Raw genomic sequence first — 13,241 nt, 5'->3', positions numbered from 1 at the left:
CCCTTTTCTTTTTTGGGAAGGAGACTTCATGAAGACGGCACCAAGACTCAAATGGGCTGCAGGCTAAGAACTAAGGATGTGCCTTGGCTGGTATGTACACAAGATTCGTTCTAGGCCCGCACATCACTGCTACTAGAGGCATCTTCAGAGATGCAAATCTGAACTTGTCCTCTACAAAGTCCTGCATGTCTAGACCCTGCGTATCTCACCAACCCTATCTTCTATTTTTCTTTCCCAGTCATTTTGTTTCCCTTTCACAGGCTTTCTTTTGCTCCCTCAAGGATTTTTAGAGTTCTGCCTGGATGGGAATGCTTCCGCCCACTCAAACATATCCCGGTTTATTTCCACTCACCTTTTGGGCCACTTTTCAAATGTTACTTTCTCTAAGAAATCTCTGTGATCCATGGCAAAAGGTTGGGTTTTTGCTATAAGAGCACCTGGCACTTCTCTCCTATCTTGTACTTACAACTATAATTAACCAAATAATTACGTACCTGCTGTCTTAATATTGATCACCTTTGCTAGAAAGTAAACTAAGGACGTAGGGATGGGCTGTGCCAGATACCCGAGTGCTAACCAGTACCTACCATGACGGAGCACAAAGAAAATTCGCTGAATGAACACACGCCTGCATGAATACAGAGACGACAGTATGTTGCTTTTTTTTTTTGGCTGAGCCCTGTGTCTTGCGAGATCTTAGTTCCCTGACTGGGGATCGAACCCCCTGCAGTGGAAGCGCAGAGTCCTAACTCCTGGACGGCCAGGGAAGTCCCCAGACGACAATATTTTTTCATTAAATTTAATACAGCACTTAATTTTTTTTCCGGATTAATTTGCCGATTACTCCACAAAAACACATGGCGAATAGTAAGAATTCCTTCCAACTTAAATTCTGTCTTAATTCTATAATTCTAAATAAACTATATTAAAAATACCACATAAAATTCAGTTCCACAAGTTGGATCTAACAATAAGCCAGTGAGAGGATTAGGGTAGATATACCCATTTCAGAGATTAAAAAAAAAAAGGATTAAGTGGCGGAACTCACACACCTAATATATGTATATACATATATATATTTTTTAAATCCCTAAAATCCAATTCTTGAGTCAGTGCTTTCCTACCCACTAACTCTGCCACGCAGCGCAATTTGTGGCCGAAACAAGTATTTTCCAAAAATAAGCACGGCTCAAAAACTGATGTGATTATAGTTAAATCTTTTCTCCCGGGTAATGAGAAGTTCTATTTATGTGCATTTGCGCTTCAATAAACCTTAAGGTTTAAAAAAAAGATGTTAACCAGAAACGTTACTCATCTTCAAACCTCCGCCCTGTGCTATCACATCCCAGATCGCTTTCATTTCACTTCCCCGCAGCTTGTGACCGTCCCCTCAGTTGACGAGTGTAAAATGACAAACACGGGCCACCACATTCTCTCCTAACAGCCCGCAGAGCAGACTTGCTCCATCACTTCAGGGCCGTGGGCGAGCACGCCGTAAAGCCCGAGGACGGTTCTTCCTTTCTCTCAGGCACCACTGTACCCGACGGTCGGACACTCTGGCCCCGATCCCGGGGATCCATCGCCACCCCAACCCCTACAGGTCAGGAAACCGAGAGGCCCGCGTGCGACTTACTCCACAAACGCCCTGGAGCAGAGGCAGAGGATGCAGGAGTCCTCCCGCAGATCTTCAAGGAAGAGACACATCTCCGCCACGGAGCTCCACTTCTCGCAGTACATCGTAGCGCCTCAGAGGAGGCGGCCACGCGGCAGATTGCGCGCGGAGGCCTCCCGGCCGCTGTTCGGCTGCTGGGGACCGAGGGCAGGACTGGAGGCCCGCCCGGTTGCCGAGGAGGGACGAGCCCACGAGCACTCCAACCCGGAGCACGAGAGAAGCCTCAGACGGAAGTGGTTCCGGGGGTGGGGACACAGGAAGGGACGGGGCGAGGGGCGGTGTCACACTCAACGCTGCTCGGGCTGCAGCCGGCGCTTGGCTTTTTCCTTCCGGGTCTCTCGGGGAGAACGGCCGTTCGAGTGCCTCTGCTTCCCCGAGTGAGCCACCGAGGAGCTCCCGCCGCTGCTGCAGGGTGAGGGCGAGCCGAGCCCGCTCTGCTTGCTGCCCGAGGTGCGTCGTCCCCGCCTGGGCCTCCGCGCGCTCCTCGGCGCCCTGCCAGCCTCGGGGGCCTGGGCGCCGCGGCCGCGCGGAGTCCCCGGCCTCCCGCAGGACTCGGGCTTCGGCTGGGGCCCCAGAGTGGCCGGGAGGGAAGGCCCTGCCTGGGTCACAGCGAGCCCATTCACCTCGGCCCGCATCTCCCCTCGAGCCCCAAACACTGCAGTTCGGCGGGTGCGGCCTCCACTTGGGTCGGGGCGAGGTGCCTTCCCCCGTCCCTGCAGGTCCCTGGGCTTCCCGGGGCCGCTCTGATAGGGAGGCGAATGGAGCCCACTGTGTGAAGCCGAAGGTGGTCGTGGGGAGGGGGTCGCGTCCACACACTTCAGTCCCGGCGGGGGTCCTGGTCGATGCCCCTTTATACCACCTGTGTGACCCGGGCGGGCCACGGAACCCTCCTGGGCCTCGCTGTGAGCATCTGTAAATAGGGATGATTCGTAGGACCTGCTTCCTCGGACTGCTGGAAGGACCGAAGTGGGTATCCAATCTCTCACCTGTGCTGGTAATAGTCCGGGTAGGTCCATACTCTGGAGGCGCCTGGCACTGTTTCGGTCTCCGGAGTCTGCAGCCTGTGAACCAGGGCTCAGCCCTCCAGCTGCTGATGATATACGAAGGATACATATGCACAAACCAGGATGTCGAAAACTGGAGCAGCGCTGCTGGATTTGAAAAAAGCAGTCAGTGTTTGGTGCGTGGCATTGGTTGAGATCGCCCAGGCAGCTTCCTCTTGAAGCATGTTCAAACTTGAAGGTTGTCGGGGCACTTAGGACTTGGCTTGTGCGATGGGTGCTGAAGTTGGTTTGGTATTCCTTTAGAATATGTAAGAGCTAAGATAAAATCCAGACGTTTAGAATGGCCCCTAATATTTTGGCCGCATTTACTGGTGAGTGGAAGTAGAAGGTTAACGTTCAAATGAAATGTTTATTCCCGCATCCTTGCTGCTGCCTTACTCATGTTAGTGACTCAAAAAGATAAGACTGCTGCACGGTTACACCAGTACGGTTGTGTTAACATTTGGGGATGAGGATAGTTGAGAAAATAAGGCGGGAACAATAATTATGAAACAGAGTGGAAGATTCTAGCTAGGAGTCGGAGGACATTGTAGGATTGAAAAAGAAAAAAACAACAACATAGAAAACCAGCTTGAGGGCTTCCTTCCCTGGTGGCGCAGTGGTTGAGAGTCCGCCTGCCGATGCAGGGGACAAGGGTTCGTGCCCCGGTCCGGGAAGATCCCACATGCCGCGGAGCGGCTGGGCCCGTGAGCCATGGCCGCTGAGCCTGCGCGTCCGGAGCCTGTGCTCCGCAACGGGAGAGGCCACAGCAGTGAGAAAAACCACCTTGAAAGGTAATTCATCTCAGAACCTAGAGTTCGAAGCTTGAAATCCAAAAGATATTGCTTTAGAGATAAAATGGTTGAGTTTGCCAGATATCATAACTGAAATATTAAACTTCATTTTTATTGATGGTTTGAAGTAGAGTGTACTCGCTAAAACTGAGTACAAAAGCCCTGTTGAACCATTATTAAATCTGCAAAAAGGAAAAGGGAAAATTAACTTGGATTTCAGTGAGTATTTCTTGTAATTGGCATTTTCAGCACATCCTCAATGTGGCTCACATACTAAAAGTAAGAAATGAATCTGCTACCATACATGGTGCTAAAAGTACCAGTAATGGTTAAAAAAAAAAAAAAGGAATAGATTTATTTCCTTAAGTTTTTGTAGAAAACAAAACAAAAAAATCCTGTTTTATTAGTTTTTGAAATACTCTGATTTTAAACATCTATAAAGTTAATTATTGTAAATGTTCCTTGCCATCAATATCAACATGCTGATATTTCAACTTGTCAACTTTTTCTTACAAGTTACGTGAATTCCAGATGGGAAAATATGTGATGCATAGGACTGTTTCACTGGAGATTTTTTGGGGGGTAGGGGTTAGGAAATAACCTAGAATTTTGGTAACTAAAATATTACATCTCCCCCAAAACATCTTTTAAGAATTATAGTTCTTATTGGATTAAAATAAAGTGGTAGAGAGTCACGTACAGCCTATGGTAAATTGGAGGGGAAGAAGAGCCAGGCAGAAGTAGAGGGAAGATAGAAATTGCAATCTTAATATTTTTAGCCTTTCTGTTAGAGAGAGAGAGAGAGAGAGACTTGAAGTATAATGAAAATCAGAGTAGGAAGTAGGAGGACTGGGTTTTAATTTTGGCTCTTGGTTTTTCACTGAATTAATTTAGTAACTGGGTAAGTCAACTTGGCTTTCTATTTTTAACTTTTCCACAAAATTAAGAGGTTGTATTCATTGAGTTCTAAGACCATTTTTCCATTTTATCATAAGTAAGTATTTTATCAATTCAAAAGCTTGTTATTTAAATTCCTTTGATAGTTCTCTAGTGACAGATTTTAGGACACTGTCTTGGTCCACATTTTTGTCAAAAATTTGGATGAAAAGAGTTTATATCCATCTGTATTTAGTTAGCCAGCATTGGTTAGGTGCCTAGTATGTGCTAGGCATATTATTCTAAGTGCTTTTACATATGTTTTCCCATAACCATCTATTTAGTGACATATTCCCCTGTGTTTAGCATAGTGCCGAGCACAAGCTACATACTTGTTTGATAAATATTTATTGAGTAAATGAATTAAAAACCGAGCGATGTAAGTCTTTTTGGGGCATCTTCTTTTTTATACACTGTATTCTATCCCCTCTGGCCTAGGCCTCAACAGTAATCTCCCTTGCATCATCCATTTCTCGTTCTCTCATTGATACATCATCACTGGTATTAAAAGCTGCTGTATTTTTGTTCATCGTAAGACAACAAACTTGATCCACATTCCTTTCTGGATACCCACCTGTTTTTCTGTTCCTTTTTGCAACAGTAATTCTCTGAAGAGTTGTCTGTATTTGCTATTTCCAATTCATTCCCTCCCATTCTTTCTTGAACTTTCTCCACCTGACTTTTATCCCCACTCTATCAAAACCGGTCTTATCAGGGCTTGTCAGTGCCTCTGTGTTGTAAAATCCAAGGATCAATGATCTTTATCTTACTAGACCTCCGAGTGTCATATGAAACAGCTGAGGACTCCTTTCCTGAAACACTTTCTTACTTTGACATCCAAGATGCCACGTCTGGAAGGAGAATGCTGGTTCCTCATTGGCTTCCCAGCTTCTAAAATGTTGAATGCCCCAAGGCTCAGTCTTGGAAACTTTTATTTTATATTCACTCCCTAAAGGGACCTTCTTTAGTTGTACGATTTTTAATACTGGTCTATATGTCGCCGAATCTCAGGTATATTTCTTTAGCCCTGACCTTCCTGCTAAACTCTGCTTGTGTCCAGCTGCCTTCTGACCATCTCCACGTGGATGTCCAGTAGAATCTTAACGTGTTCAGACCTGAATTCCTGATGGCCGGGAATTCCTGGGGTGTCTAAACCTGTTCTCTGGCAAGTCCATCCTCTCACAAGCAAGCTAACGATGATGATGAGAGTAACACTTGTTTAGTGCCTTTATGGTGGAAGGCACTCTTCTGAGCTTTTTTCACGACAGTCTCATTAGGAAGGTACTGTTGTTCTCATTTTATAGATGGAGAAACTGATGTTACGTAACTTGTCTGGGTCACACAGTAAGTGGCAGAGCCTCCCAGGTTACAAACCTATGTTGCCTGGACACCGTGAGGCCGTATCGGACTTCTCTCGCTCACGTTCTACATGGATTCACCAGCATATCCTGTTGGCTTTATCCTCAAAATACATCCAGAAGCTGATCATGTCTTACAGCCCGCACGCTGGCACACCTCTTCATCACGCATCTCAGTGACTGCGATAACTTCCTGTTTGCTCCCTGTGCAATGTGTTCTCAACACAGCAGTCATTTAGAACCCACCCTTCTGGTGCCTTTTCCATCTCACTTAGGTGAAAGCTGGCCCACAGAGTTCTGCAGTGCTCCTCACTTCTGACTGCGCCCCCCCGCCCCGTCCCTCTTCCTCAACCCGACTGCTTTGCTGACCCCTCCAAGTGCACATCCTTTGTACTCACCGTTCTTTCAGCTGGAATTCTCTTCCAAATGCCCGCACGGTTTGCTTCCTCACGTCCTCAGGTCTTTGCTCAAACATCCTTTTAGAGACGCCTTCCCAGACCACGCCGTATAACGTAGCAGCCTTCTCCTTACCCCCTTGCCTGCGGGATGTTGTCTCCATGGCACCTCCATCATCTAATGTAGTATATCTAAGTTCTACTGTTATCCCAGTTTTATAGATCTTAGCAAACCCAGGCCCAGGTGGGTTACTCTACCTGCTCCGCTCCATATTGGATAAGCAGAGTCAGTCACAGGGCGTGACCCGAGTGGTGAAAGGTTACGGAACCAGGTCCCAGGAGTGGATGAAAGGATTAATAAGGATTCTGACTAGAAAAGAGGATTTTGTAGCTTTGTGATAGCTGTCCTAAAACTTAAGAGGTTGTCTAATGGGAGAGTTTCAATGGTACAGAATTAGGTCTATGGGGAAAATTCCAGGGAAGTAAGTGTAAGGAAGGTCTTTTTAGCATTTCGATGAACGGTTCTGATGGTGGAAAGGGCACCTTTTGAGTTTTCTGTCATGGGAGGTTTTAAATCAAAATCTGGGTTGATCATTTTTGGAGGAGGTCCTGCGTGCAGCACTTGGACGCTGTTAGCAGACGGCAGGATCTTGTGAGGGGTCCGCATAGCCTCTGTCCCTGGGTGTCTGCCTTTGCACTGTCCCTCTCCCCTCTACTGTGTGTGTAATAAATCATAACTATGGACAAGAGGTATAGTTCTTTTACCAATTTGGGTGGGACGAGGTACTAAAGAGGGTTTTAAAATCACAAGATTTTACAATCCTATTAAAAATTGGAAATGAAACTTTAAAGATTTTTTTGATGTGGACCATTTTTAAAGTCTTTATTGAATTTGTAACAATATTGCTTCTGTTTTATGTTTTGGTGTTTTGGCTGCCAGGCATGTGGGATCTTAGCTCCCTGACCAGGTGTTGAACCTGCACCCCCTGCTTTAGAAGGTGAAGTCTTAACCCCTGGACCGCCAGGGAAGTCCTGAGACTAGATTATTGGGACAGTTGTATTAAGCAGTACGGGTCAGATCACCAAAATGATTGGTTTTCAGGCCTGGGAAGAGCTTCTTTTAACATATTTGAGAGGCTGTCATAAATTTTAATGTATTACTATTTGGAAGCTCTTTCTGTTGATACGTAATTCATCGTAATATTCACCATTTAAAAATGTGCAACTCAGTGGTTTTTAGTGTATTCACAAGGTCGTACAACCATCACTACCATCCAGTTCCGGAACATTTTCTTTATCCCCTAAAGGCACCTCTGTTTCCATTGGGAGTCACTTCTCATTGCCCCCTCCCCCAGCCTCTGGCAGCCACTAACCTTTCTGTCTGTGTGGATTAGCCTGTGCTGGGTATTTCGTGTGAATGGAATCACACAAGGTGTGGCCTTCAGTATCTGACTTTTTTTTACTTAGTATAAAGTTTTCAGGGTTCACGCATATTGTAGTATGAACTAGTACTTCATTTCTTTTTGTGCCTGAAGAATATTCTGTTTTCTGGGTATAGCGTATTTTTATCCGTCCGTGGATGGGCATTTGGGTTGTCCATTTCTTGGCTATTATGAATAATGCTGCTGTCAACACTTGTATGCAGATATCTGTGTGAATATACGTTTTCAGTTCTCTTGGGTGTATACCTAGGACTAGAATTACTGGGTCAAATGGTAACTCTATGTTTAGCTTTTTGAGGACTGATTTCCATGGTGACTGCACCATTTTATATTCCCACCAGCAATGTATGAAGGTTCTAATTTCTCCATATTATCAACAACACTTGTTATTTTCCTTTTTTTTTTTTGAATATAGCCGTCCTAGTGAGGAAAGCTCTCATTTTAAAAAGTAGTAAGTTTTGCTCTGTTGCACGCTAAATGATCAAACATTGGTAAATTTTAGCAGTTTGCCTCTTTAGATGGATTGATTAAAATGTGATGTAAATAAAACACAGGTTGTGGGCTTAATGTGTGCTGTGTCCACCTTTTGTTACCGTAACAGGCCCAGGTTTCTCACAGATAAATGCTATTGGTTACAAGGAAACTGGACTAAATCCTCTAACGCTGGAAGAACAAGTCAATTCTGTGCCCTGCTAACATGCTAGTTATCAGCAAGATAATCTTGGCTTCAAGACAACATGTAATTGCTCTTGTACATCTGTCTCTCCCTCTCCCTCCATCCCTTTCTTTCATTTTTTCATTTCCTGCCTCATCCTCAAAGGACTTGAGATGATTTTCATTAAGTCTATATGGTATGGAATAATGATAAAATATCTCTAAGGGTAGAATCAGAAGCAGAGAAAATAGTGATGGAAGAGGGAAATCTGCTGCAGGAGAACATGATCATGAGGCTGATGTAACCGCACCATCGAGTGTCATGTCTGACCATCAGCTCGCTATCTGGCAATGGCTAAAAGAGACAGAGTCTGTTACACATCTTAACTTCAGACTTTTTCTCTGAAGAAGCGAAGTTTCTATAGCTGTGAATTTAAAAAATGTCTTAGGTGGGGCTTTATAGTGTGGAACTAAAACAGTGTATAGAGGTGTCCTCACTAAAAGCACTGGTAGTGTGAGTATAATTTTTAATTGTGATATACTAGTATAGGGCTGTAAGCATAATTGTCACACATTGGTGAATGTGTCTTGCCATTTATTTTATGGAAATTCTATCTCTGGGTATTAATGATTATCTTTTTTTAAATCATTTTTCTTCCTTTTATATACTGTGTTTTTCAGAATACAGACATTGAAGCTTGGGACAAGATATTTATCTAATTTCTGGTAAGTTAAGTGAATAGTTTAGAGAATGACATAGAATAATTGCGTGCTGTATTCTTTTTTTTTGCGGTACACGGGCCTCTCACAGTTGTGGCCTCTCCCGTTGTGGCGCACAGGCTCCGGACGCGCAGGCTCAGCGGCCACGGCTCACGGGCCCAGCCGCTCCGCGGCATGTGGGATCTTCCCGGACCGGGGCACGAACCCTTGTCCCCTGCATCGGCAGGCGGACTCTCAACCACTGCGCCACCAGGGAAGCCCCATGCTGTATTCTTTCAATCATTTAAGATACAAGAGAAATTTTAGTGACTATAAGATAAAAATGACACTGACAAATTTGTATTATTGTATAATGTCAGAGGAACAGAGAGCTTTTCTATAAACTTGCTTGTAAAAGGTAATATCTAAAAATGTATGTCATCATTTCCTAAGAATTGGGTTACTTTTATTGAATCAGATATTGATGTTTTCTTCTATGAAGAATAGTTATCTCAACATAACCTAGTTTGAGATACAAACGTTCAGTATGATCCATTAAGATATAAGTCAAATTATTAAGATCAATCTGAAATTTCATTCGTCAGCTTTATTTTCCTCTTGTAATTGTAGCTTGTGAGTTATTTCAGAAGCTAAACCCAGCACTCTTCACAAATGAAACCCATTTTCACATTTAAATCTGCAACAAAGTTAACTTGTTACCAGTCTACTCATTTTTGGTATTAAGAAATGACTACACAGTATTCGTGTAGGCTAAAACATTTAACATTTCAGCTGTGAAGAGAATAACTTTGGATTATTTTTTCCCTTTTAGTGGCCAAATAAATTAAAGACCTGCCATGACGTCGAAGAAAGAGACTGAATTTGTCATTTTCACCTAAAGAAAAATGATAGACAAAAATCAAACCTGTGGGACAGGACAGGATTCCATGCCCTCCATGACTTGTCTGATCCACGTGCTTGAAGAATGGTTTGGTGTGGAGCACCTGGAGGACTACTGGAATTTTGCAAACTATCTCTTGTGGGTTTTTACACCACTCATACTTTTAATACTTCCTTACTTTACTATCTTTCTTCTCTACCTTACTATTATTTTCTTACACATTTATAAGAGGAAGAATGTATTAAAAGAAGCTTACTCTCATAATTTATGGGACGGTGCCAGGAAGACGGTGGCAACGCTGTGGGATGGACACGCGGCCGTCTGGCACGGTAAGCGAGATTACTTTGAGTTTGGGGCTCCTTTTCGTGTGGGTGGCGCTGAAACCGTGTTACCCTTCCATTTTGTTGATTGACGAAATATTGAAAAATATAATGGAAGGGATAGTTACTATTTCCTGTTACCTGTTTGCATGCATTGTGCATATATATGTCTTTCTTAAAATGATTTTTTCTGAGCACACTAGTTTCCATTAAACAAAGAACCACGTAATAATGTAGACTATCACTCTAATCTCAAATAAAAAATTAATAGTTAAGTTATCTAAGAGAGTAAGAGATGAATTAAAACAGTATAGAAAACTGTTTTGAAATTGCTTTATTTTGCGTTTACTTCCATTTTGTTCGAAATAAGTTTGACTTTCCCAGTGTAGAGATTTTTAAAAAATGAAAAATAATATTAAATAGTAATAACATTAAATTAGATAGAATATATACCAAAATGTACCCGTTTTCCGTTTGCTGTGTGACTTATTCAGCTGACGTGTTGTCATTTTAATCCTACATATGCCTGCAAATCGCTTTTGAGCACTTGACTGTGCCGTACAGTCAGTCAAATGCTTACCGTGCATCAGTTCTTATAATGCTGTAGAGAGAGTCCACGTGTTATCTCCATTTTACAGTTTTCCCATAAGGAAACTGAAGAACAGCGAGGTTGTTATGTGCCCGAGGCACGCCAGGACACCAGGGAGAAGGGCCAGGATGCAGCCCCTGATTCCTGGTTCCAGGCCTGTGCTCCTCTGATCTGTGCTGTGCCGCGGGCTTGTCCCTGGTTGGGCTCAGGGTCAGAGTGTAGTGGTCGACAGACAGCAGCTTTGCAAACAGGAACCACATGCCGTCGATGTGTTGAATTCATAGTATTTACCCATGAATACGAATGCCGTTGCCAGTCCGTACAACTCGCACACCTGCTCGTGGTTGTTCACCGGAGGTGGGATGCTGTTTCAGCATTCCGTGACCAGAGGCCGTGCCTATGTGGACTGCTCTCGTTCATTGTCTTTAAAGCAGTGAGACAGAAATTCAGTGGCCTCGTTTACAGTACTCGGGAAACGATGTCCCTCTCCCACTTATAACCCCCTATACTTCAGGGTAATATATATTGTAAGGAATTTGAATTTTTTTCTGTTTCGGGAGACATGATTTAATGTGGATAAATTCAAGTGTTAAACTTATTTTGTAGCAGCATATATAATTTTGAGGTATTTATTATTTATTTTTCTGAGGTATTTAAAAATATGCACCTATGGCTCAGAGGAAGTAAAATATATAGTTCTTACCATGTTTTAATGTTTTATTTATAATAACATATTTTAGTAAGATAAGTGATGCTTTTTAAAATGATTTTCTTCACTCTGTTCTTTAGTGACGCACACAAAAGGCATTTGTGTGCATATCTGGATTTTGTATTGATGTCAAATCAGTTTTAATTTATGCTTTGTAAAGAATCTTCAGAGGAATTTTTTAACAAATAAAAATGTTCATTTTAGAAAATGTGACGAGTAAAAATAAAGAAGAAAATAATAGTCACCTAAAATTTACCATGCAGTTGAATTCTGTGTGTTTATTTTTTATTTGTGTGGCAGACTAGTATTTTCATGTCGCTAAGCCTCCTTACATGACTTATAATGACTATATGGACTCTGTAAATCCTATAACTAATTTACTTACCTATTGAGCTGTTGTTTGTTTATAACTGGTTTACTATAAGTATCTTTGTATAAGAATCTATCCAGTGTTTCCTGTTTTGAAGTTAAATTTTACCTTCTAATGTATATTATGTAAGTGCTTTATCATTTTTCAAAAGAATCTGATTCTACTACATCAAGAAACATGAATTTGGTATTTCTTAGATACCTGCATTTCTAGGTAGTCTGTCAGTGAAGCCCCTACCCTCAAGTTGCTTACAGCCTTTAAACTATAAAAATTTTGACTTTTTTACTTCACATTTTACTATTAATTTTTAAAGAAATGGACATATTTTATTCAGTAAAAGCGTCCTATAAATTAAACCATATGTAGTAGAGTTTTTTTTATGGGAAAATTAAATTGGGATTTCAGGAGAACATTCCCGCTGTCCTTCAGTTGGGTAAGAGTTTCCTTTCCCCTCCTCTGTCTTTCCCCCAGGGAAGGACTCCTGGGTCCGACTCCTGAGTTCGAACGAGGCCCTGCCAGTCACCGCAGGGGGACCTTGGACAGGTTACCTGATTTCTTCTCCCCTCCCTTCTCCCTCCTCCTCCTCCCTTCCTTTTGCAACAATTAGGATTTTTTTAAACTTCATTTTAAAAAAATTTAGAATTACAGAAAAGTTGCAAAAATAGTGCAGAGTTCCTATTTTTCACTCAGCTTCCCCTAATGTTAACATCTTACATAACCGTTTGTACAGTTATCAGATTAACAGTGATATAATACTATCAACCAAACTACAGATTTTATTCACATCTTACCAGTTTCCCTGCCAGTGTCCTTTTACCAGGATCCCATCCTGCATTTGGTTGTCACGTCTCCTCCAATCTCTGAGGGTTTTTTAGTCTTTTATGACCTTCAGACTTCTGAAGAGTACTGCTCAGTGATTTTGTAGACTGTCTCTTAATTTAGATCTGATGTTTTCCATAAATTGATTGAAGTTGTACATTTTTGATAAGAATCCCTCTGATGGTGGGTCCTTCTCAGCACATTGTATCCGAGGTTCATGATGTTGACATGTTTTATTATTGGTGATGGTGACTTTGATCATGTGGTTAAGGAGGTGTCTGTTAGGTTTCTCCACCACAAAGTTGCTATTTTTTACTTTGTAATTGATAGATGTCTTGGGAGAACTCCTTTAAGACTATGTAAATAACCCTTCTCTTCAAACAAGATACTTACTTTTCTGGACTTCATTTCCCTCTTCTGTAAAATGGGTTGTTGGAAGGATTCACTGGGCCTTGATGTAAAGTACTTAGAATAATTTTTATTACATAATAAAAGTTCAACAAATGTTAGCTATCACCATTACAGAGCATCTTTCTCCAA

General features: G+C 42.4%; 2 protein-coding genes across 8 annotated transcripts in view; one reads left to right on the top strand and one right to left on the bottom strand.

Annotated features, from left to right (window-relative positions):
• Nucleotides 1-1,889, bottom strand: part of TGS1 (trimethylguanosine synthase 1) — a 37,996-nt gene extending 36,107 nt beyond the window's left edge. The window contains exon 1 of the mRNA XM_024742638.1: nucleotides 1,634-1,889. Within this exon, the coding sequence (XP_024598406.1) occupies nucleotides 1,634-1,737 (104 nt within the window). The 5' untranslated portion in view covers nucleotides 1,738-1,889. The remainder of the gene's footprint in view (nucleotides 1-1,633) is intronic.
• Nucleotides 1,890-2,004: 115 nt separating this feature from the next.
• TMEM68 (transmembrane protein 68) overlaps nucleotides 2,005-13,241 on the top strand; it is a 33,678-nt gene continuing 22,441 nt past the window's right edge. For 3 of the 7 annotated variants that reach the window (XM_024742619.1, XM_024742615.1, XM_024742617.1), the window contains exons 1-3: nucleotides 2,005-2,122; nucleotides 8,976-9,020; nucleotides 9,826-10,223. In XM_024742619.1, the coding sequence (XP_024598387.1) occupies nucleotides 9,899-10,223 (325 nt within the window). In that variant the 5' untranslated portion in view covers nucleotides 2,005-2,122; nucleotides 8,976-9,020; nucleotides 9,826-9,898. Of the gene's footprint in view, nucleotides 2,123-8,241; nucleotides 8,380-8,975; nucleotides 9,021-9,825; nucleotides 10,224-13,241 lie in introns of those variants that run through there. The other 4 variants (XM_024742622.1, XM_024742620.1, XM_024742618.1 and 1 more) reach the window with 3 other exon arrangements.

This window comes from Neophocaena asiaeorientalis, unplaced genomic scaffold (genome assembly GCF_003031525.2).
Source record: "Neophocaena asiaeorientalis asiaeorientalis breed wild unplaced genomic scaffold, Neophocaena_asiaeorientalis_V1.1 scaffold226, whole genome shotgun sequence".
In the NCBI taxonomy this organism is placed as follows: Eukaryota; Metazoa; Chordata; class Mammalia; order Artiodactyla; family Phocoenidae; genus Neophocaena; species Neophocaena asiaeorientalis.
This window is presented reverse-complemented; position numbering and strand designations above follow the sequence as displayed.